The sequence below is a fragment of the Natator depressus genome, chromosome 22, assembly GCF_965152275.1.
Source record: "Natator depressus isolate rNatDep1 chromosome 22, rNatDep2.hap1, whole genome shotgun sequence".
In the NCBI taxonomy this organism is placed as follows: domain Eukaryota; kingdom Metazoa; phylum Chordata; order Testudines; family Cheloniidae; genus Natator; species Natator depressus.
In genome coordinates, this window is record NC_134255.1 from 16,368,334 (window position 1) to 16,394,069 (window position 25,736).

General features: G+C 43.4%; 1 protein-coding gene and 1 pseudogene across 1 annotated transcript; one reads left to right on the top strand and one right to left on the bottom strand.

Moving 5' to 3' along the window:
• The first annotated feature begins 3,415 nt into the window (after nt 1–3,415).
• REXO2 (RNA exonuclease 2) lies at nt 3,416–13,675 on the top strand. Its single transcript, XM_074936752.1, has 7 exons — nt 3,416–3,570; nt 4,408–4,491; nt 5,509–5,586; nt 7,580–7,691; nt 8,507–8,615; nt 9,851–9,904; nt 13,259–13,675. Exons 1-7 carry the CDS (start codon nt 3,445–3,447, stop codon nt 13,386–13,388), a joined length of 693 nt encoding a protein of 230 aa, XP_074792853.1. The 5' UTR covers nt 3,416–3,444; the 3' UTR covers nt 13,389–13,675.
• A 7,769-nt stretch (nt 13,676–21,444) lies between these two features.
• LOC141975870 (NXPE family member 1-like) lies at nt 21,445–25,647 on the bottom strand (annotated as a pseudogene).
• Between the last annotated feature and the right edge of the window lie 89 nt (nt 25,648–25,736).

The window sequence follows — 25,736 nt, forward strand, 5'->3', positions numbered from 1 at the left end:
GCCCCTGGGTTAAGAGGTCTATTGACAAACAAGGCAGACAATTTCAGCACTTGTGTCTCTGGAAAGCATTGAGACTTTTGAATTGTATGTTTCTTTTAGTGAGAGCAGCTTTTGGCAAACTAAGTTTTTAGTTTCAAGAAATCAGTAAAAGCACAAATTCGTTAGAGGCCACAATCCACCTGCAGTTGGGGGGAAGTTGGAGAAACTGCCGCAAGAAGCTGCTGGTTGGATTTACCAAACACATTTATGAGGAAGGTACTGTGGTGGGTTTTGTACCTCATCAATCCCTTAAGTCAAGGGGGGGCAGGAGGTAATCCCATCTCTCTACAGCTACATCTATTTTTACACACACCCCCAGCCGTCAGCCAGAGAATGGCCAGAATCCATTCAATATGCCCGTGGGGCAATGTCCAGAGTTCACCCAATTTCCCCTCCCCTAGTGGGGTAGCACAGCCTAGCAGCCAGAGTCAAAACTTCCCCCTTTGGAGGCAAAACAGGAGGCCTAGTGACCATCACAAGGGGGTAGGAGGACCCAACCCAGGGCCCTGTCAGCAGCAGAGTAGTCTGCCAGGGGGTCAGCAGGAAATTCTACTGAAACAGGCTGACCTTATAAGGGTGTGAGGTACCACTCCCTTAGCCTTCCTGGGTCACTTCCTACCCGCTCCCCTGCAGCAGTGGTCCATAGGGTATCAGGGTCTCCAAGCACCTCAGCACCAGACACACCCTGGGGTTCCAATAGCAGCAGGCCTCTGATCCAGGTTTCTGTCTCTTCAGCTCTTGTAGGAAAGCATTGTAATGGCTCATGGGCTGGAGCCCCTTCTCATCAGCCAGCCCTGAGTAAGCAGCTCTGCAGGCTTTTATACCTGACTTCCAGGTGGAGCATGCCCAGCAGAGCCTCAGGGGTGGGGCTTCCTCTGCTAGAAGGGAAGGATTAACCCCCTCGGTACCAGTGGGGGGCTGATCTGCCCATCACACTACACCAGGGATCGGCAACCTTTGGCACGCGGCCTGCCAGGGTAAGCCCCCTGGCAGGCCGGGCCGGTTTGTTTACCTGCCGAGGGATGTGCTGGCCGCTGCTTCCCGCAGCCCCCATTGGCCTGGAGCGGCAGACCGTGGCCAGTGGGAGCCGCGATTGGCCGAACCTGTGGACGTGGCAGGTAAACAAACCGGCCCGGCCTGCCAGGGGGCTTTTCCTGGCGGGCCGCGTGCCAAAGGTTGATGATGCCTGCACTACACATTTGTGTACCTAAGCTCCCATTATTCAAACCAGCTTGAATATAACTTCTTCGTGCTGTGCTTGAAAACAAGCTACATTTGCAATTAAGCACCAAATTACCAGCCATTGTTGGCATATTGGTGAATTCATTTTGTAAATTAAGGGTCATATTACTGCTTTCAAAAATAAATAAATAAATGATGTGCCCATTCAGTGCCCTGCTATGATACTGCTTTGATGCAACGAGACAGCGCTAACCACAGCAGGAAAAGCTTCATTGATTTAAAATAAAGCTTGCTTCTTCCATGATGATACTTTACGTGACAGGAACTCCAAGCCGCACTATGTTTTTTAAAAATTGAAGACCCTAACATGTGGCTCATACTTCACTCTGCCTCCTATGCTACAACCACAATGCAGTGGTTTCTGCTTTCTTACTTTCTTACTTTCTTACTTGCTTACTTGCTTGCTTACTTGCTTGCTTACTTTAGGGCCTCAAGACCATTGCTGTGTGCTTCATGCGAGCAAACAAAGTTGGACTTACACATGAAATTAAAAATGGTAGGGGAGGGGTCAATGCTTTGACAATGGGGCACAGACCCTTTCTCCTCTTGAGTCTTTGTTTGAGTGCAGGTCGAGTTGGGAATGGCTATCCCACCATAGGGCACTATCTAATGGCTGTTCCGTAACCCCTACGTGCACTGACTTGGTGGGTTTTGGTCCACTTTCTAGTGGACAAGTCTTTGCATAATAAAAAAAAATTCTCATTTGGCATTCTTGTTGGCAGCCTCAGGAGAGTCTGAAGTCCCCTCTCGCTCCTGGAGCATGTTCCTACATTAAGGCTGATGCACGTTTGTTGGGGCAGTGCCTATACTGTACCTGTCCTAGAGGCAGGAGAGGTCATTATCCAATTTCCAGCTTCAGCCAGTTTGGCACTTTTCACCAGCACAAAACACAAATTTGAGAGGGAATGATTATTTTCCAGAGCAAATGGAAAGGCAATATTGACCTGCGGCTCAAGGGACAAGAGTGATAACTTTGTTTCCTCCGACCTTTTGTCTATCTTCCCTGTTTTGATTGTGAGATCTTTGGGGAAGGGATCGTCTCTGTTTGCACAGTGCTGGGTGCATTGTTGCCCTGATCCTCATTGTGGTGTCCAGGTACTATAATTAAAGCTGCAATTTAGTCATGTAGGTCACAGATTCTGTGCCTTCCAAAGACCTCTGCGACTTCAGCCAGCACCAGCTGGGAGCACCAGGGTCCTCTGCTACCTGTGGAGGGAGGGTGCTGTGGAGTAGCCCCCCCAGCCCCAGGTGGTGGGAGCCCCCAGCAGCCGCCAGCGGCAGGCAGACCCCCCCCCCGCCCCACTGCTCCCAGATGCCATGGGCAGCAGGGGGAATCCCAGGAGCTCGTGGGCGGCAGGTGGGGGGGGGGAATCCCCAGAGCTCCCACCTGCCGCAGGAGACAGGTGGGACCCCCACAGCTCAGAGCCACCAGCGGAAGGGGACCCTGGAGCTCCCAGCCCGCCCGCAGCTGTCCAGGCAGCTCATATTATGGATATTTTTAGTAAAAGTCAGAGACAGGGTATGGGCTTCCATGAATTTTTCATTATTGCCCATGATCTGTCTGTGACTTTTACTAAAAATATCTGTGGCAAAATCTTAGCCTTAACTATACTGCGAATAAGTGACAACTAATCAGGTTTCTGAGTGTCCCATTTACTTTGCAGTGGCTCAGTCTGTGAATTATTTTGTTATTTAATTTGTGTTTTACGGGAGCGCAGGCTCTCGATGAGGCAGCTGAGTCGATGTGCAACATTAGAGGCCCCTGCCTTGAGGAAGTAAATGCAATTTCCTTCTTTTACATTATTTGTATAAACTTAGTGCCCAGGAGCCCCAGTCATGGACTAGAACCTGCAAACTAAATAGACCTCAGTGTAAAATACTCCCTGGAGAGAGGCGCTTGGAGCAGAATAAAAACTGTAACCTTCTGCCCCTGAGAGTTAGCGGCGGTACAGACGTGGACAGATGGGACGTGTGGAGACTACAAGCCCCAGCATGCACTGCCGTTCGGGAGGCGGGGGCGAATACTGCTTCCTGGGATGCCCCGGGGTGACTACATTTCCCAGCAAGCCCCGGGCCAGACCCAGTCATAGGACGGCGTGGGGAGATGGCGCACGGGCGTCTGGGAATTGTAGTCCCCAGGTGGACACTTTGCGGCTTGTCGCGATGCGTAGTTGGTTGCTGGGCTCCAACGGGCGCCGGCTGCTGGCGGCAGTGGGGGCCGGGGTCCGGGACGGAGCGACCATGGCTGCGGGCAGCATGGGGCAGCGGATGGTCTGGGTGGATCTGGAGGTGAGGGGGCTGGCTGTGTGCCGGGGGGCTCGGGGCACGCAGGTGGGCTGTTTCCATGGGGTTGTGCCTGGCTGAGGGGGCAGGAGTGGGGGAGGGGCCCCCATGTCAGACGGGTGCCTGGGGGGCGCCCCATGTCAGACGGGTGCCGGGAGGGGCCCCCCATGTCAGACGGGTGCCGGGGGGGGCCCCATGTCAGATGGGTGCCTGGGGGGCGCCCCATGTCAGACGGGTGCCGGGGGTCGCACGTGGAGGGGGGGTGTGCAAGTGAAAGCCGGGCTGGGTGTCAGGAGGAGCGATCCCTGCCCCCGCAGGACAGCCTAGGGGTGGCCTTACCTGGGGTGTTTAGCAGGAGGCTGGACAGAGCGGAGGGAAACACCTCAGAGACCAAGCCCTGGCCTGGGTCGGCTCCCTGCACTTGCAGAGCCTTTCCCTTCCTTTGATCCTGCCAGGCTGTAGGTTGGCCTGCACTTGTTTGACTTCGCTGCTTCGGATGGCAGAGAAGCATCCCGTTCAGAGTCAGGCCCTGGGCGTTCCAGCTGTCCAGGTCTCTTTTCTAGTTATGGCTGAGCCGTTCTGCTCTAAATTCACTCGCCAAGCATTTGCACAGCCCCCTGAGAAGCTTCGGAAATTTCCCTTTCCTTTCTCAATTTGGCCAACACTGATTATTTCCCCTCTAATGGTGATTGAAATCAGTGCAAAGCGTTCGTGAAAAAAACCAAACATTACAGCAGCGTTAGCCCAACTCTGGGATTAAAGCATTGTTAAGACATACATTCCCTGCAAAGTATAAAACATAGCTCTTCTCTCTTCTTACGATTGTTGCTTCTGCCTTTGCAGATGACGGGACTGGACATAGAGAAGGACCAGATCATTGAGATGGCTTGTCTTATAACTGATTCTGATTTAAACATTTTGGCTGAGGTAGGTTAGAGTTTGGAGTCAATGTGTACTGGCGTACCTCTGATTACTAGTGCCTGGTACTGTTACTTTGTTATACGTGAAGGTTTGTCTGTCTATTAGGTTAGAGTGGAATATTTTTATCTTCAATGTTTTTTGAACCATCTGGCTAACAAGCAGCCAGCGTGGTATGTGCCCTTTCATAAATGCAATTTCCAGATGTGTGCCACCTGTGGACTGGAATACAAGTCAAACAACAATTTTTAGTACATGTTTTTGAGGGCTGTTTGGATTGTGGCTGTGTGTAAAATGTTAGTGGAAGATAACCTGCGTACTTGAACAACCTTGTTGACAGTGTCGCATGTCTCTTTTTAGTACTGAAAGGTTTGCCAGCTGCTGACTCCAAAATGCCTGTTTTTAAGATGTGATTATAACCTGGAAGATGTCCCTGTAAAATTGGCAGTATCTTACTGAATAGACCTGTGCTTCTTCTTTACACATTATGAGTCATATGTTCTTGCTTTAGTGACAAGAATAAGGTTTCACTACTACTTAGTGCTGCAAAATGCATACAGTGCTGGGAGAGGCAACTGGATTTAGTTCCGACTCATGACTCATCGCTTGTTAAATAAGTTCCAGTTACAGAATCCAATCAAATGGTGCATGGGCCTGAAAGAACCTGACTTGATATTCACATCCCAGATTGAGTTATCGACTGTGGAAGAAAGAACGCCACTATGCCTTTTTATTTGTAGACTAAGAAAACTTGATGTTAGAAGCCATTGAGAGACCAACTGGAACCACAGGCTACTATTCATACAGGATCGCTTGACAGTTTATAGCAGGTGGGGGAGGCATTTCCCACCACATGGGTTTTAAGATTGCTGTGCAGAGCAAGATGGGCAACTTTCTCCTAATTTCCCTTTTAAAGCTAGAAGTGTCAACAGGAGGTAGACAGATTCCTTTTGTCTGATGATAAGCTTTAGAATGATCTTTTTTGTTAGGATTAGATTATATTAATATTTTTTTTCTCATTAACAGGGTCCCAACCTGATTATAAACCAGCCAGATGAGTTGCTGGATGGCATGTCAGAATGGTGTAAAGAGCATCATGGGAAGGTAAAGGTTCTAGAGCAATAGTACGAGAATCTCTGCTTCCTTGTAACTAGTAGCAATTTTATAATTCTTAATCTCAAAATTGTGTTAGGTGCTATATGAACACTTTAGAGAAAGTTCCTGTTCTGAAGATCTTACATTCTAAATGTAGAGGACAAAAGGTGGGAGAAAGGAAATATCCCCATTTTACAGATGGGGAACTGAGGCAGAGAGGTTGTGATTTGCACGGAATCTCACAAGAACTCCATGGCAGAACTGAAAATTGAATCCAGATCTTCTGAGATCTAATCCAGTGTCTTAACCACAAGACTAACCTGAAATAGACTGTCCAAAGGGCCTTAACAATCTTGACTTGCAGCATCTTTGAATAGGCCTTGAAAACTTTACTAGACACCTTCTAGCGAGAGCAATAAACCTACCAACAATGGCCGATGTGAAAGATAGTGAGTGGGCCACCAGGGGCTGCTGCTTGGGAAAGCTCTGAGCAGCAGTGTGAAACTGACATGACTCTTGCTAGTTCCACCTATGCCTACAGGGTTCTGAATTTAAGCAGCTATACTGACAGCATCTTGTCTGGTTCACAATGCTACTGATTGAAAAAAATATGAAAAATGCTAACAGACTTGGGAAGACAATGTTGCATCAATTTACAGTTAGTTTAAATTTGGCTGATTATTTTCCCAACACCATGGGCTGGAAACCTCATTAATTTTTCATTGAAAGCCTACATTTTGCAGAAATAGATGATTTTGGCTCCTTCAGTCACCATTGAAGTTTCCTGCTTGCGAGTGGCAAGAAAGTGAATAGATTTTCCAAGCCTTCACCTTACATTTAAATTCAGGGTAGTTTTTGATTACGTGCCAAAGTTATAAAATGCCCATTAATCCCTCTCAGGCATCTTACTCTCTCTAGGAAAGATCAGCAGGTCTTTGGAAAACAAAGTAATTCATGTGGTGGATCCTTTTGTCCTCCTTCAGTTGAGAATCCAAACCTAGTTTTACTTCTCAAGTGAATTGGAGATGGAAGCAGCTCAGAAATAAGTCATCTTTGTTCACCCAGAGCTACCTACTTTTAACTGATATATATAAGATTAGAACACAAAGGAAAACACAGCTACACAATGACATTTTTAAATACAATCTGATAGACCCAAGTGCATTTTTGTGGCACAGCTATGGAAATATACAGCACAGCCAGCTGGAAATACAGCTTTAGGAACTTCTTACAGCAGATTGACAAGATAAGTGATATTTAACTTTAAAAAATGAGACTTTTTTGAGTTATAGGTGTCCTAAGCCAGTAACGTCCATATGTATTTGCACTCTAATTTAGAAATGTCAATTCATATTTTTCCAGTTTAGATTAAAAACCACAAAACACACAGATATTTGCAGAACATTCTAGCATTGATTCCAAATCCCTGAAAGTAGGGTTTATTGCTAAAATGCTTTACAGACCATTAATTTAACTGACACCATCCAATAAATAATCCATTTAATAAATCAACATATACCTCTTTTTGAAGAGGTACAGTTATTGATGCATATAAATAAAGAGTTGTACAAAATCTGAGTAATTCGGGACTGAGACATCATAAAATAGCAGGTAGAAAAAAGTCACAGGGATGTGTGTTTGCTCAGAGCCATGTTGTGATGTGCTTTACTCATGCAATCTATTCCTTACTCCTGGGGTAGTCTCACTGAAGTCAGTGAAGTAGGGATGTTATTCAACATGAGTAAGATCAGAATCTGTCCCTTAGCTAGGACTGAAGTGGATAAACACTGATGCACTTGGTAAAATGTTAAGTCCTCCCAAAAGGTTAAATTTAAGAGTTAAGTTGTCTTTTTTAATACTTCTGGGCATTAAACGTGCCATTAGTTGGTTATTGTTTCAGTTATTGATTTCTAGGTAACATTTGACTGCTACTTAAATATGCAAGATGTATTTTTAAATAATGGTAAATATTTGATTGGTGATGGATGCCTCTTTCTTGCAGTCTGGCCTTACTAAGGCAGTGAAAGAAAGTACAATTTCATTGCAGCAAGCAGAGTATGAATTTCTGTCATTTGTACGACAGCAAACACCCCCTGGCCTCTGTCCTCTTGCAGGTAAAATGTGTACTTTAATACTAATAAAATCAATCCTCCTTTCGTTCTCGGTGGGGCTTTGAAAAGCTTGTTAATGCACAATGCCAGGGTGATTTAGTCTCCTACTTGGAGATCTGCATTCAATCAAATTTCATTAAGCAAGGGAAGTTCAGCATTAGGTATCATCCATTCTATAAATTGCTTAAAGCAGATATTACATATGAGTTTTTGAAAATTCCCATAGATCTGCAGGAAAGAAATTCCTGTTAGTAGTGATATTTCATTATACATTTATGTCATTACTGGTGTGACTTCGTGTTGCATTCACAAATTACTATCCAGATATGCACCTTGTTTTTCCCTAATGGCTGGTATGAATACAGTCAACCTCTAAGTGCTGCTATTCTGAATGTCCTGTTACTTGATGGTGACTCAGAACCCTGACTCACAGAGGTCAAAAGGATGACCTGAGGGAAATATATTAAACAAACAATAAAGCTTATATACCCTTAGTGGAAAAGCTGGTTGTGTGTGTAATATTTTTACTTTTATTGAAATAATTATTTTTGTGACCCAGAAATTGTAGAGGAAGTAATTTGAAGAATTCAGTGCACAGAGATTATATATTTAAACCACACAGAAGTGATCCCAGAGTGAAAATCAGACAGAAACCTTTAAAATCATATTTATTGGAACATGAGACTTACAAGCTGACTGAAAACATTTAGAAGTCATATGTGATTTCCTCAGGATGCATAGCCTACCTCTAGTTCGGATGTAATTCACTGTAGCTTCGTAAAGTCTTTGAAAGAAATATCTGTTTTGTCTTTTTCTAGGAAACTCTGTACATGCAGATAAGAAGTTTCTTGACAAATATATGCCTCAGTTCATGAGGCATGTTCATTACAGGATAATTGATGTGAGCACTGTCAAAGAACTTTGCAGGTAAATACCATACAAAGTTTGTGTAAAAAGATCTAAGGCGTTCTAGTTATATTTTACTAATTTTCTTCTAAAACAAGAGGAGGACAGCGGGGAAAGAGCAGTATGCAGCTGTTTAGTTCTTTCAGATATTCCACTAGGATCAAACAGAAAAAGGACGAGGACCTACTTACTGAACTGCACGCAGAGTGGGGAGGTGTTTAGCTCTCACATGGATTACAGTAACTCCTCAATGTCCTCCCGCTTAACATTGTTTCAAAGTTACGTCGCTGCTCAATTAGGGAACATGCTCTTTTAAAGTTGTGCAGTAGTCCCTTATAATGTCGTTTGACTGCCTGCTCTGTCCGCTGCTTGTAAGATTTTGTGGAAGAGCAGGGAGCATTGCACAAGTTCCTCTTCTCCGCTTCCTCCCCCTCCCTCCCAGGGAAATTCTAAGCACTGCCAAACAGCTGTTTGGCGGTGGGGGAAGTGCTGGGAGGGAGGGGGAGGAGCGGGGAAGCGCCATGTCTCTGCTCCTCCCCCTCCCTCCCAGAAAGTCTTAAGTGTGAAGTGCTGGGAGGGAGGGGAAGGAGCGGGGAAGCGCCGCATCTCCACTCCTCCCCCTCCCTCCCAGAAAGTCCTAAGCGCCACCAAACAGGTGTTTGGCTGCGCTTAGGACTTTCGGGGCGGGAGGGGGAGGCGCGGGGATGTAGTGTGCTCCAGAGAGGAGGTGGAGTGGGGGTGGGAAGAGGTAGGTCTGGAGTGGAGTGGGGACAAGAAGAGGTGGCCCTGGAGCATCCCCCGGCAAAGTCGGCACCTATTCTTCTCCAGGTAAGCTGCCACTGCTGCTGCAAAGGTGCTTCCTAGCATCCTTGCCTGCAGCGGGTTGTGCCTGTGTGGGGTAAGCCAGGGGCACTTCCCAACCACAGTACAGTACTGTACAGTATATAATGCCTTTTGTCTGCCCCCCAAAAATTTCCTTGGAACCTAACCCCCCGCTTTTACATTAATCTTATGGGAAAATTAGATTAGGTTAACATCGTTTCACTTAAAGTTGCATTTTTCAGGAACTTAATTACAACGTTAAGTGACGAGTTACTGTATATTATTTTGGTGCTTATAACAGTGACTTTTCTGAATGCCAGTGAAATTCAGATTTTTGCACTGAAGAGACATTTCCCACTGTAGCAAACCCAAAGAGTCCTCTGACTATATATTTAAGATATATGGATTTAAAACTCAATTTCTTCCATATACAGGCGCTGGTATTCAGAAGAATTTGAATTTGCACCAAAGAAGGTGGCTTCTCACAGGTGAGACTTCCACTATTGCTTTTAATGCAGTACATTTTTTATATCTTTAAGCTATAGTACTCTCTTCCACTCGAATACAGAGCATACTCATTTCTTTGAAAACCTGACATGTTAGTTCTATGGCCAATGGCACAGGAAGTCTGTGTAGTTCTGTTCCTTGCCATATCCTTCTCTTTAAAGTCTGATTATGGCAGGTGCCATGCAGTAGAAAGTATTAACGCTTTCTCTTAGATTGTAAGCTTTTCAGGACCAGCACCATGAATCTAATCCAAAGCCCTGTGGAGTCTTTGCCATCAACCTCAATATGGGCAGGATTGGCCCCGCATGTTTTTCCGAATACTGTGCCTAGCACAGCGAGGCCTCAGTTCTGCCTTAGGCCTCTGGGTACTATTTTAATATAAACATTTTACTGAGTTTGTTTATTTCACGAATAAAGATCTGGAAACCAGAACTTGTCTGGCAGATTGCTGCTGATGGCAATTTTAACTCATTCCTATTGGGAAACGAAGCAACTGTGACTTAGCATAAATAGGAAGCCAACAGGAACAGTACTGAGATGCCTTCCCTCTGGGCGCATAACTACATTGGCAGATGATCCCTTTTACATCAAAAAATTAAAATGAGCACAAGTTATTTTTACGGCTTAATTTTACTGCCTCTTGAAACCTCTCTTGTTTTAGGATAAGGCACAGTTCTTTCATTCAGGGATGGAGAAGAGTTGTTGTTACTTGCATGGGAATCTTTGGAAAAAGGAGTAACTGAATCTTCAAGTACCTCTTCTCCTAGCTCTCTGATGCATGGGCTCTATAAGATGGGCACATGAAGGCCCAGAGTTCAAAGGGACCAGCCTGCATCATAGCCAGGCCTTTGCCATCTGAAGCCTGGTGTATTGCAGAAGGTGATTCCCAGCCATTCCATCCTATGGCTAAAGATTGGTGTTTAAAACTGTTGTGCATTAAAATACAAAGATGGCTAGGGAGGTTATAGGTACATTTTGATTACTGCTGATGCTTGCTGGATGCTGGCATGTTTTTGGCACAGTTTCAGGAAGCATTTGTTGGAATGAAATGTCATCATCAAGTAAAGATTGGCTGGTGGTGCCCTCATTTCAGGAAGTACTATCTTCTGGAATCTGGTATTTAGCTATGGCTTTACGTAGATTTCAGACTGACAGGAATCTAGGTCCTGATTTGATTTGTTTGTTGGTTTTTACTAAATACTGTTCTTGACAACTGTCCTTTTCTAATAATTATTTGTATTACGGTATGTTAGAGGCCCTACCTGAAGTCTGGGTCCATTTGTGCTAGGCACTGTACAAATACATAATGAAAGCATCTCTGTCCCAAAGAGCTTACATAGACCAGACAAAGGGTGGGAGGAGAAACAGAGAGGTAAAGCAGTTTGCTCAGGGTCTCACAGCAGATAATTGGCCAAACCAGGAATAAAACATGGGTCTCTTGAGTCCTTGTCCATTATAAGGCATCTCAGACTAATACCAATACTTGTTTTAATAGTTGAAGTCATGCAGTGATTTAAAAAACAAAAGTGGGTAAACTAACCTTTTTGGTTTTCAGGCCAGGTAGTGTTAAATTCCATATTTATCAAATGAGAACATGTTCAACTCAGTTTACCTGCCTTTACCCTCAACTACACTAGACTCATAGGACTGGAAGGGACCTCTAGAGGTCATCTAGTCCAGTCCTCTGATGTCATGGAATGTATTGGCTTGTTAGAGCTTATGCCTTGCATAGTATAGGTGAGTCGCATCATACACGCATTTAACTTACACGAATTCAACTATACACGCTTGGCAAAAGAAAAACAACAAGATACCTGTAAATACTGCAGGCGATTCTGCCCACCATTCTACTCAATGAGCGTATGCCCCGGAGTGAGCGTGAGATGGGAGATGTGAATCTGCTGTTCCATCAGTCGGTCTCAGTTTCCACATGCCTCTTATAGTGTGAGCATCTTGCCGCACTGAATGTGATTCTAGTGTTTAAAGATACTGTACGTATTTTTCGTACAACATGGCCCCTAAACACAAGCCAACTACTTCATCTGGTGCTCAACCGAAGAAAGTGATCTGTTCCAATGCTGGAGGAAAAACTGGCTGTGTTGGATTTATTGAGAGATGGTATGTCGGTCTGCAACGCAGCGCGTAAATATGGCTGCAACGAATCTAGCATTCGTGCCATCAAGATTTGAGAGAGAGAAATTCGTCAAGCCGTAGCATCAAGTGCTCCAATAACTGCTAAGGTGACAAGCCAGGTGCATGATAAGACTTTAGTGAAGACTGAAAAAACATTAAACTTATGGCTGGAAGACATGAACAGTAAACGTGTGCCTATCGATGGCAACACATTGTGAGAAGAGGCTCTTAGCTTCTACGCGCTGTTCAAACCTCCCACCGAAGAGGGACAGCCTTCTGATGAGAACGAATTCAGAGCCAGCCACGGTTGGCTTAACAGTTTTAGGAACCGCTTCAACCTCAAAAACGTGTAGACTACTGGTGAAGCTGCATCTGCCAATGAAGATTGTGCGACTGTGTTGTTTTGTGGCAATGCGGCTGGGCATTTAATAAAGCCGGGCTTGCTCTACAGGGCTGCAAATCCCCGTGTCCTAAACGGGGAGAACAAAAATCTCCTGCCCGTGTTCTGGCAATCAAATAAAAAGGCTTGGGTGACGGCAGCATTATTTCTGGATTGGTTCCACAAAGTGTTTCTCCTCGAGGTATTGCTTCACCTCCGGAATGAAAGGACTTGACTTTAAAGTGTTGCTGATCGTAGACAATGCTCCTGGCCACCCTGCGGCATTCTGGTTTGCACATAATGACGTTGAAGTCGTCTTTCTCCCCCTCACTACCACGTCCATCCTCCAACCTCTGGACCAAGGCGTAATTTGCAGTTTCAAGGGCACGTACCTGAGGCTTACATTCTCTCGGATACGTAGTGCTATAGATGCTGATCCCAATCTTAATGTGATGGAGTGCATACTGTACTTCATGGGCAATTTAAGGGATTTTCAAGGGTAATTTTGACTAAATGCGATTTTTGCCTTATGCGCTGACTTTAGAACCTAACCCCCACGTAAGATGCGACTCCATTGTAGCACAAACCAATAAGTAAAGTGTTACTTCCTTGCATGCCTGCTCTGCTGAACTTTTATTGTTTCCTGTATTACTCAGTCTAGTGAAGGTGGTTTTATAACTGTCAGATTTGTGCACCATATATTTCTCAGTGTTCTACTTTTTTTTTTTTTTTTTTACACAGTTTGGAATTTGTGAGATGCATCAGAATCCAAATTTAGCCTGAGTGTTTGTGCATTTTGAAACCTTACTTAATTCTCTTACAGAGCACTGGATGACATCAGGGAAAGCATCAAAGAACTTCAGTTCTACAGAAATAGCATCTTCAAAAAGAAAACAGATGAAAAGAAAAGAAAATTAATAGAAAATGGAGAAAGTGATAAAACTGTGAGCTGATCTTCCATTTCACAATGCCATCCTATAGTATCCACTGGATGTATCTCCTGATATTCTTCTGTTCACCAATGAAGAGGCTTCTTTCAGTTACCTTGTTTCTTAACTGTTGTTAAAGCACACAGAAGTCTGAATTACTGCTACTTTCCTATGTTTGAGCTGTGAATCTGCCATTTAAATCTCAGCAGCTCCTTTGTTTGTACGTATCAGGTCACTTTTGCTTTTTAATGTGTCTCTTAGTTTAGTTCTAGATGCACTTTTTTTGTTACAAAAATAAAACCAATCCTGTTGAAAGATTTTTTTTACACCTTCTCTTTTTTACAGCAGTCTTAATTATAAGACTTTGTATATAACGTTCATCTAAAAGGTGAACCAGCCTCTCCCGGATTTTCAAAATAAAATGTTATGGGAAATATATTGCATCCTTCAGCGGTCACATTTGTGTGCTTAAGAAGAATTCCTCTGTAAAATACACAGTGCCATTTGAAGACAGATTGAACATGTGGATCACTTAATGTAGCCTGAGAAGCAGTGGCCTTCTGTGTGTGTGGCATCAAAGATATGACCAACTTTTCTCTGGACAGCTAATTCAAGTAACAAGCTAGTTTTAGTTCCATCGTGGACATTTATCCACTTTAAAAAACTCTCATGCAGACAGCAGTCTGTGCTCAAAGGATGCTAGGGAGGAGCTGCACAAAAAGCTGACTTGTGATCAAGCAGATGAAATTTCAATATGAAAAATGAAAGGCTGCAGGCCAGGAATGAAGTTCATTGGCACGCGTACGCACACTCTCTCTCTCTCTCCCTCCCCCTCTCCCGCCAGTTGATATAGTTACCAGTCCAGTGTCTGGATCAATCTAGTGGCCAGTCAGATTGGTCGCAGAGGGGATCAGGGCTCTGTTGGTCGCGATCTGATGCTCCTGGAGTGTGGCAAGACGAACCCAAAGTCCCAAGGCCAAGCACCCTGTTCTTATAGTCTTTTTTCTTTGTTGAAGTCTATGGATTTTGCTGTGTAAGTTTGTGACCGGTTACTTCTTAATTGGTGTATCTTTTGATGTAAACATTCCAATACACCTCCGAGAGGGTTATCCTGTCCTGGTTCCGATTTAATCAATTGTCTTTAGGGGTGCTAGCTTTCACCGCAGGGTCGTCAATTTGCCCTTCTTCAATCATGGGTGCGCATTGATGGTTCTCTGGCAAGATAAGTCTCCTTAGGTGTCTTCACCCCTCCTTTCTTGACCATCTGGTTAACAGTGGCCTTCAACCCTTATCTTTTCCTGATGCGTGCATTCCTCATTCACACAGTCTTTCACAGAAACCTTCAAAGGTAGCAGAATACATTGTAAATTAAGCCTTGCTAAATCTTATAACTAAAATGATTCACATGGCTTCAAGCCCTCAACATTTCTCTAATCTGTTTATCATAGACACAATACAAAATCCTGTCTTTTACTAACTAAACTTTATAACAGGTCCTAATTGTGGTGCATATGGGAAACAGGATCCCAGTCTCAAACAGTCATTCCTTTCTGTTATTCAAAAAGGGTGGTTAGCAGAATGAAATCAAGGCTTACATCAATTCTTGTAGTACAATTATAAAATCCTGTCCCTACAATACTCACTTGAAAAGGATTTATGGTAAAAACATGTCCAATTTTCACAGGATGTTCCTGTGGCTAGGAAACAGCTAAATGAGTCCATGGACTTCACTGGCCTTTGGATCAGGCTCTAGAAGAGGATGCTGCTGCCATTTAACTTGTTGATGTGACCACAAGTCCTTGCTTAACCTATCAATAAGCTGGGGTGTAAGGAAGAGGACCTTTTTCAGTAAACAAATTTTTTCTAGTCAGCAACAGATTTGAAGATACATTTTAAATTCACTTTTTTGTCTTTGTCTAGTAACAGGTTTTACATCACCTGACTTGTCTCAAATATGTAACAGATATGTTAATCATATTAATGTGATTCCTAACAACATGATCTGGTGTGTGAATGCTGGCTGTGGCATAGTCAAGAGTCATATCCCAGGAAGCGGGGACACCAATGTTTAGATACTGAAAAACATCCTTCACTGCCAGGTATTGAACATAGCCATACTCCCCATCTTGTTCTGGATCTGTGTGCATCTCACTGACACTTTCTGCTTTGATGTTTAGTTTTAGGCTTCTAAAGAAGAGATTAGGGCTTTGTGAACTTTAAGCACTCTTCTAATGAAAGTATCAATGGGGAAGGGTCTGAAGTACTGGCCCAGAGCTATGGACAGTCCCCTAACAGTTTGTCAATTTCATGAGCAACGTTTTAACGGTTTACTCATGGGCTCTGAGTATGGGATGTCCATGTTTTTTCCTTTGAACTTGACTGTTTCAATCCATATCAACACCAAGCAAAGTCCAAAGCTTTCCAGTTCCACCGAGACCAAAATATTTAAGTGCTAATGGAGAAAAAGAAACAAAGACTATCTTAAAAGAAAATAAATAACTGCTGCTTTCACTCCATGGATGAATGTACCAAATTAAAGTCTCTGTACTCTCCTAACTATGTTCTTTCTAGCTTTGGTGGTTTTGTTTTATGGGTTGATGCAACCCATAAAACAAAACCACTTCCTTTTGTTTCAATTTGCAAATTCTTACATTGCCTCCAAATTTTGCTTTGAGTTCCATATCTGTTGTTATTTTTATTTAGGGTAGCTCACAATCAAGATCAAGCCCTGCTATACTAGACTTATACTCAATCAGTGAAACTCATTTGAAACCACAAGGTCACAAACTCAAGTTGACATATGCCTTGTTCATTCTCAGTTTCTCACCGTGGGCCACTTTTAACAAAATTTTGAGTGAGCCTTGTCTGATTTCAGGTTTCGCTTGGGAATTCCCAAGTGGCTGTGTTTGTTATGCTATTGAGTTGTCTACTGAACAAGTCACATACCTTTACTGATACGTAAATGTACATTAAGTATGGTAAAATTGGTCACCTCAAATAAGCAGTTAAAATTATTAATAGAAAGTAAAATAAATACTCCCTAGCCAGGTGTTTTTCTATTGAAAGGAAATGTAAACAGAGTAAAACAAAAGCTACCGCTTACCAGAAAGCAGAAGCCTAACAAATTAAATACTATTAGACAAGGAAAAGAGCCACCGCTATGTCTTTGATTCTAAGAAAACAGAGCAAAACCTACTGTTTTCTGTCTTTGTGAAATACTCGATCCACTGACACTGTTGAATCTCCCATAAGGTAAATTCATTTTTCTCTTCAAGCAAGTATTAATTTTGTAAAGTCAGATATGTTGCGGAAAGCAGGCTTCCACCTGTTTTGCCCGATAAAGCCACTGGGGAAAGGGGATCTCGTTCTAATCTTGCATTTTTCATTTGATAATATCATGCTGACTGACAAAATGAGTGACAAATGTCAGCAGGTCATTTCTATGGTTGAAAATAGGCCTTAATAAGAAAATTGTAATAGCAGTACAATCCCTAGCTCCTTTCCATGTCTACCTGAAAGTCTTACAAATGAGAAAACCCCATGAAGTTGTAGATCTTAAAATTAGCCACCAGAGGGAGACCCATACAACTTGTGAATATAACCAAAGTACATGAGTAAAAACAGTTGATTCAAGCATTTATGTAAAGGTTACAGCATTTAAGCATATACGTTCACTTAGATCATACTATAACTCAGCATTTGTGCCATTCATGAGATGGAACCGTCAGAGCAGGGGAGTGGAAGTCAGGACGCCCACATCCTATTTGCAGTTACTGATTTGTTGATAAGTCGCTTTCAGCCAACGCTTTTGAATTTGAGTGGCTAAAATGCGGCTGCCTTCCTGCAGAAAATGTGGCTTGGTTTTGAGAGCTGCTGAGCACACAGAGGGACTAGAATCAGAGCCCCTGAAAATCAAACCACTTACTTAGGTGACTAACTTCAGGCACAGAAAAAGTTTGCAAATTTTGCCCTTAACCTCTCTCTGTCAATCTGTTGCCACATTTGTAAAATGAGTATTAACCCATCACACAAGGCTTAATGTTTGTAAAGAGCTCTAGAGAAGTATAAAGTTACTGACCAGTGGTTATTCTGCTGCTTGTGTCAAATACAGAAGGTGGGAGAGTTTCCCTGGCATGCAGGATTCCTAGAATAATAGAAGTTAAAGACAGACACAATCTCTCTCTTTGTAGTAATTTATAACTTGCTCATTTCCAGATTATCCAGGCATTATCTGACCTGTTAGGACACGCAGACTAGCCCGATGTGCAGAATAGAAAGCTGTGAGTGGCTTACTGTGTTCCCTTAGCTACATGCATGTTTCCACTTGCACACTTAGATTTCCCAGCCCTTTTTTCAATTCCATTTATTGCACGTGACTTTGCCATTACTCATGGCATGTGCAAATGAATGGCTTAAGCATGTGCATAAATTTTTGCAGGTTCAGGGCCTAACAGACTTCAAAGGGATTATTTATTGCCTAAAGGATTTTTTGTTTTAAGGATCAAGCCCTTAGAAAGCAGTAGGTTCACTACTCTAACTGATAACTACAAAAACACCCTATATGTTCAACATATGGTAATATTTATTTGATAATTTAAGCACTGGTTAATTGGATGTTTCAGAGTAGCAGCCATGTTAGTCTGTATTCGCAAAAAGAAAAGGAGTACTAGTGGCACCTTAGAGACTAACAGATTTATTTGAGCATAAGCTACATCAGATGCATCCGATGAAATAAGCTGTAGCTCACTTAAGCTTATGCTCAAATAAATCTGTTAGTCTCTAAGGTGCCACAAGTCCTCCTTTTCTTTTTGGTTAATTGGAGTATTTGTTTAATTTACTCAAACCCTCAGAAATCAAATAACTTGTTTTCAAAATAATGCATCTTCCACCTTTAATTTGATCATTCTGGGGGTTAGTATAGTCATTGGCTCAAGGAAGTTGCTATGCACTTAGTAAGGAAAGACTAAATGGTGAAAAAGAGAAGAAAAACTGTTCAAGGAAAACTGCTGTAATGTTAATCAATGACTGTGACTAAAAATTGCCTTTTGCAGACTGGGCTAGTGGCATTGTAAGCCCTAGTATATGTTATGATCTGTCTCTGGGAGGTCTGTCGTTAACAAGACAAGCCGCATAGTGAGTTAAAGGGATGGTCACACCTAAATTCTGAAGGAATTGTACCATCAGATGATTTGTATTAACTCTTAGTGCTCAATCAATCAGCCACATGGAGACATCCAACTGACCCATGCTTCCTTTTCTCAGGTTGGCTCAAAATTTAGCAGATTGCCTTATGGCAAGTAGACTGGCTGCTTGAATCAAGATGGAACATTGTATGCAGGGACCTGGAGCCCCTACCAGCCATACCTCAGTATTATGGTGACCAGATGTCCCGATTTTGTAGGCACAGTCCTGATATTTGGAGCTTTGTCTTATATAGGTGCCTGTTAGCACCCACCCCGTCCCAATTTTTCATGCTTGTTCTCTGGTCACCCTACTCAGTATAGAAGATGGAGATGGCTGCAAGTTGATCCATTTCATACAGAACAAGTCATTAGGCTCTTAGCACAACAACAATGTGGCAGCTGATTGGCAGAGTCTTTCATGATGCCTGTCCTACCACATGGTTACTTTGAGGGAGGGTCATGTTCCACCTTGATTCCCCTGACTGGGCTCTGGCACTGCAATATACACCCCCAGTATGCACCGACACTGTAAGCCAACAGCTCATTCATCCATTTATTGCATTTGCTGTACAGTGTTTAGAGTTGTTCCTTTAAAACATTACATGGAAGCAAAGCTGCACATGTTACCACATGACATCAGTTTGTTTGGAGTGCAGCATCCCTGGGCCATTAGGGAACTGTTTCTCTTCATTTCCAAATCCATTAAACAATAGAAGTGAAATGAGGACAAGTGTTAAGGGCTGGAAAGCATGCTGCTACTTGAACTTATTGTCCAGAGCTTTGTTAGTCAATTTGGCAGCATAAACAGAACTAAACTAAAAAGCAAACAGATTCTGTCAGTGGCATATCACTATCTGCTAATATTTAAGACAACTCAGAGGAATGGAGTGTCCAACCGGTACAATCTCGGATGCAGGAGACCCAGGTTCGAGTCCCTCGTACACCACAGACTTTCTGTGCAACCTTGGCCAAATCATTTAGTCTCTGTTCCTCAGTTCCCCATCTGTAAATAAGGACAATAGCACTTCCCTTTCCTCTTTGAGGATAAATACATTAGTGATTAGCGGGATAGATAGGAATGAGCATGGCACAAAATCTAACGCCAGGTCAGGCTCCAGAATTTCAGCGCTTGTGTTGGATACTTGTTCGTAGTTTGGCGGCACACTACAAAATTGGGTTAGAGATTTCACCAGGAATAGCCTTGCCTAGGATTTCTGCTTCTGGTCCCACAGGTGAAAAAAACCATCGTTAGAATCTCAAAAAAAGTTTGGTGCTAAAAATAGCCAAGAGTTAAGTGGAAAAGGAGCAGCAGGAGAGGCATATTCTTATTTTAGCCAAACCCATTCATTATCATGCTCTGTGACCAGTAAGTACTTGTTCCATTGTCACTCAAGTTTAGAATGGCAATATTTCAGGTTTTCAGAGCAATGGAGGAGAACTACCTACTTTGTTCTGGGTCAGATCCATTGTGGCTCTTTATTCACTTCTCTAGAAAGGCTGTGAGGATGCTTGTTTATACATTGTCACCAATCTCCTCTCTTTCAAAGGCTACCACTAACGCTATAAAGAGAAGATAATAACCACTAATTCTTCCAGCCAGTCTGAATCTCAGAACTGGTGAAGACAATTGCTTAACAAAACCTGCGGGGGGGACGGACGGACGGATGGACAGGACCCAGTGTACTAGAGTAATATCTTTAATTTGATTATTTTTGTAATGAGTAAATTATTGTGTCATTGCTAGAGAGATAGCAACATTTTTTGATGTACGTGTACCCAGACGCCTCCTGCTGCAAGACAAGCCCAAGAAAGAAACCAACAGAACTCCACTGGCCATCACATACAGTCCTCAGCTAAAACCTCTACAACACATCACCAGTGATCTACAACCCATCCTGGACAACAATCCCTCACTTTCACAGGCCTTCGGAGGCAGGCCAGTCCTCGCCCACAGACAACCCACTAACCTGACGCATATTCTCACCAGCAATGACACACCGCACCACAGTAACTCTAACTCAGGAACCAATCCATGCAACAAACCTCGATGCCAACTCTGCCCACATATCTACACCAGCGACACCATCACAGGACCTAACCAGATCAGCCACACCATCACTGGTTCATTCACCTGCACGTCCACCAATGTAATCTACGCCATCATGTGCCAGCAATGCCCCCCTGCTCTGTATGTCAGCCGAACTGGACAGTCCCTACGTAAAAGGATAAATGGACACAAATCAGATATTAGGAATGGCAATATACAAAAACCTGTGGGAGAACACTTCAACCTCCCTGGACACACAATAGCAGATTTAAAGGTAGCCATCCTGCAGAAAAAAGCTTCAGGACCAGACTTCAAAGAGAAACTGCTGAGCTTCGGTTCATTTGCAAATTGGACACCATCAGCTCAGGATTAAACAAAGACTGTGAATGGCTAGCCAGCTACAAAAGCAGTTTCTCCTCCCGTGGGGTTCACACCTCAGCTGCTAGAAGAGGGCCTCATCCTCCCTGATGAACTAACCTCGTTATCCCTAGCCTGATTCTTGCTTGCATATTTATACCTGCCTCTGGAAATTTCCACTCCATGCATTCAACGAAGTGGGTATTCACCCACGAAAGCTCATGCTCCAATATGGCTGTTAGCTATAAGGTGCCGCAGGACTCTCTGCCGCTTTTACAGATCCAGACTAACACGGCGACCCCTCTGATACTTAACATTTTTGAAATTGTGATGATTTTTAATTGATTTTTTTTAAAAATAAATTTCAACAAATTTTTCCCTATTTTTTTATTAACTGATTTTTTGGGGGGGCCAAGGGGGATTGGTGAAATTTCCCTTTGTCCTCCCAACCAGCTCTAATCAAGTGCTTTGTTCTCAAGTTATAGCCTGTTTTTCATTTTAGATAAATAGCAGCTAACACATGTACATAAAAAAGCACATTGATTTGGTTTCCAACCACATGATCTGGTGGGTGAATTTTGTGGCATATGCTATAGTCATAGACCAGGCATTAATGATACCCACCTTAAGACCCTGAAAAATGTCTGTCATTGCCATATATTGGACATATTCATGAATGTCACCGAATTGCTCCCTATGTGCATCTCCCTGATATTTTCTGCTTTGATGATTACTTTCGTGTCTGGGCATTTAAGTAAAAGGTGTGAGATGGCTTTGTGAACGCTGATCACCCTCCTGATGAAAGCATCAATAGGGAAGGGTCTAAAGTGCAGGCCCAGCGTTACGGCCGTGTCTTTCTATCCCACTAACCTGTTGATTTCATGTGTGATGGAGTCATCTTTTTATGAAAAAGAATGAGAAAGACACACAAAAGGGTGCCCACGATTCTCTCACAGAATTTGAATGTTCCTCTCCTTCTTTATTGCCACATGGGTCTTGAACTATCCATTCCTGTGGTGATCAAAGACCTTCAGAGAGCTAACAAAAGAGAAAGGGGTGGAACTTTAAACCACTGATTTTGTCACCATTTCCCTCATTTTAAAGAATGGATTCACCCCTTGCGCAGAGGGCCAACCTAAGACTTGCACCAGTTAAACACAAAACTCCCATTGATTCCAAGGGGCCAGGATTTTAAGCACAGGGAGGAATTCACCCGTGCCCTGGAGGGGTTGGCCTCTCTGTGCAGACCTCAAACAGAATTTCCTTGAACCTTGGATGGGTAAGGAGTAGAATTCTATTATTATTAATCATCATCATCATGTTTTACAGCGGTGCCTAAGAGCCAGCAAAGAACAAGATCCCATCGTGCAGTACAAACACAGAATCTCAGACAGTCCCTGTAGGGTGTTTGTGTGTCTGTGATCTATCATACACATGGGTCTGAGGAAGTGTGGCCCCACCCGTGCCGCATTTTACCCCTTATTCCCCCGCCCTCCAGTGCAGCAGTTTCAGCTTTGGCTGGTTGTGAAGCTGCTCCTACCAGCTGGAGTCTCCAGCTGACACTGTTTCAGACCGGCACTATAGTACTGCAGGAGTTCCCTATTTTTCCATCTAGCATTCTATTGCACTGTAACACTGCAGGAGATCCCCCTTCTGGCTTCCCTTTCCACTTTGAACATTGATTCTCCTAGTCATTAAATGTCATGAACTGTATCGAGAATTTACTACCAATTGATCATCCTTAATTTAAGGCAAGCTACAAGGCAACAGAATGGAATAATGTAGCCTCCAAGTACATCATGTAAGGGCAAATAGTTTAAGAAACTCATCGATACCAGTTAGAAAGACCCCGGCAAATTTCAGTGGGTGAAAGGAGAGGCCAAAGAGACCGGAATGCTACTAAAATTCTAGCATGAGTTTTGAAATTAACATCTAGGAAGAATGTACTCATCGTGCCTTCAAATCCCTCCTTAAAACTCTCTTTCGCTGCAATGCCTACCAAAAAACTTTGCATACCAGTAGCCTAGAGATTGTTAAGATCACTGCCTGCCATATATGACCTGTTTACTTGGGCTTCCTCACCACTCAGTCTCTATCCACCTATTGTCTCTTAGAGTGTAAGCTCTTTTGGGGCAGGAATTGCCTTTGTGTGTGTGGGTGTACAGCACCTAGTGTCACAGTTCAGGGAAACTTATATGGTACAGCAAGAGCATCCACACTCAGGCTTCCAACTGTTGCCTCTCTTGGGTGGAGACCCACATCTCTCCCTTTTGATCAGGGTGCATCCAGGCTGAACAGTCCCCTGCCTTCACTGGATTATTCTCAGCAAGAGACTCTACTTAAGGAGGCCTATTTCCCTTCCCTTCAGAAACTAACAAACAGAGTAATCACCCATGTTATAAGGTACCACACACTTCCCATGCAAGCCTATTTTATTGTTAAGGTAAAAGCACTGCAGAGAAAATATATAAAAACAATGAAAGAACACAGTACATGCCTGCTTATAAGTTTACTAGAGCTCACCCAGCTCTAACCTGGGCTCTGGCAGGAGCAGTCCTTCTAAGTCCCACTCAAGGGGCTTCCTTGTGGGTTCAAGTTCCTCACAGCTTCAGCTCTGAACAAGCACCCTCACAGGTTGAGCTCCCCTTCATACAGTTCTGGGGTCTTTCAGCTGGGGCGTCCAAGAACAGATAATTAGCATGCAATTGGTTTTCCTCCCCAGGGCATAGATTCAAAAAGGATGGATTTGAAGTGGGTCATTTGCATTCCCCTCACCTCCAGATATTTCCTAGGGAATCTACCTTATATGCATTTCCCCAAAAAGTCCTTTGCGGATCCTAACATTTACATTAGTCAAGTCCCTAGAAAAGTTACATACACTCCTACAACAGTTCAAACAATTGTATTTTTAATACGATGGACCCAAAGCTATTTTACCTAGTTCACTAGGTTTAACGTGATTCAGCAAAGTTTATCTTAACTCCCTAACGTTTGTCCTGGACATTGCAGCATATGGCCAGCCTGTCACTCCTAGAACAATGGGTCCTGCTCCGTGACCAGGGCTCCTAGGTGCTACCTCAACACGAACAACAATTATAATAATCCCCCACTTCTAGATTGGCCTCAGTGAAACTACACTTATTTACACCAGCGAAAGACCTGCTCTTTGTGCTAGAACGCTGTTGGATTGGATCAGAAAAGTGACGTTATAAAAACGGTTGTGCCTTTTTCAGCACAACTGTGCCAGGCGTCTCTTATGTTACTGACAAAAAACAAGCTTTTACTAGCATTAGCAAGACCTGCACTACCTTTCACATCGTCAGAGCTGTCAACTAAGTTCTAACTGGAGAATCTCTATCTCTGGTGATGAGCAAGGTAGCTTTGCAGATCCCAGGCTCAACTCACAGATCTGGTCCGAAAAAAAAAATTATCTTTTGACATATGAACAGAGTAAATATTATGTGAAAATCACTGAAAGAAAATATATGTGGAGCCCCATCCTGTCATTTTTCAGAGGAGATCAGCACTTTAGAGTGTTGCAACATGCACTATTGCAACACAAGGTGCTGACTTGCAACTCCTGGAACAACAAGAGAACAGGGAAAGATTGTCAGCTTAACTTCCCATGCAGAACAAAAACCTGTCACTTATATGCTAATGCTGAGTAAGCAGCGTACGTTTTACACACTGGACTTTTATGAGAGCCTGCATTGACTTACATGAATTAAACTAAAATGGCTTTTCATATATCACTGTCCTCATGCATATATATAACAACATATAAATGTGATCTAAGCACAGGAAGCAAAAGTCAGATTATTTCTATCTGGGTGATATTCTTCATTTTAATGAGACATCTGGGATTATTCCCCTGCATGCACAATTCCTATTAACATTTATACAGACACTGCCTGGACAGCTGGTGCTACTACCAGGAAATCTAAATCAGACCAGAATTTGGGGTCTAAGTAGCTTAGGGTAGCTAAGTAGTTCAGTATAGACCATTCTAAGTGGTTGTCATGAAGCATTTCATTTCTGAAGGTAGCTAGAATGACACTGCTGATTCCCCTAACCCAACAAAATCTGCCCGCCACAAGTCATGTCTTTCCAATCCACCAACCTTAAGGTCCAAATCAGCCACCCTTTGCAGGCAGTATAGCTTCAAAACCTGTCTGAAGAGTTGGGAGACAGTGGTAAGTCTCTAGCCCTTTGGTTCTTCCTCTGAATCTGCCACACATGAACAGGAGGCAGGCGTGCACAGTGTTCGAGGCAGTCTTCTGTAGCTGCTTCCTGTGCTGAAGAGGCAAATCTGGAAAGGACATCTCCCATATGACTGATGTTTTGCTGCAAAGAGTGCAAAAAGTCAAGCACAAATTCTCCTAATTGGTCAGCTTTGCAGGATTAGCAGGGGTCTGAGCATCCCTGAAGTCTGGTCTCTGTGTAAGAAGAGCCATTGATACCCAGGTTTGCTGGAATAACAGGGCTATGCTTCAGGAGCAACCTGTATTGGAGCTGCTTTGTGGGAACTAAGGCCTGGAAGAACAAGGGATGAAACCGAGATACACTTTTAAGACCTACCTTAGGAAGGACCCAGACCTGGAATTAGAAGGCTGAGGTCAGGGTTGAGGTGCGCTGGCTAAGTAAGGTGGCTTTCACATCAGCTGCTTACTTGATACATCGCTCTCGGCAGCGCCATCACTCAGTCCCTCATTTTAATGAGCCTCCTAGTCACATAATGAGCTGTAATGAAAAACCCTTTGACAAAGAGCCCTACTTCTCCTACCA

Bases quoted from the DNA above. Each gene is read 5' to 3' on its own strand.
- REXO2 (XM_074936752.1), top strand. From the start codon at position 3,445: ATGCGTAGTTGGTTGCTGGGCTCCAACGGGCGCCGGCTGCTGGCGGCA. The intron at 5,587-7,579 runs GTAAAGGTTCTA...TCTTTCTTGCAG, and splicing joins GTAAAGAGCATCATGGGAAG to TCTGGCCTTACTAAGGCAGT. The intron at 9,905-13,258 runs GTGAGACTTCCA...ATTCTCTTACAG, and splicing joins AAGAAGGTGGCTTCTCACAG to AGCACTGGATGACATCAGGG.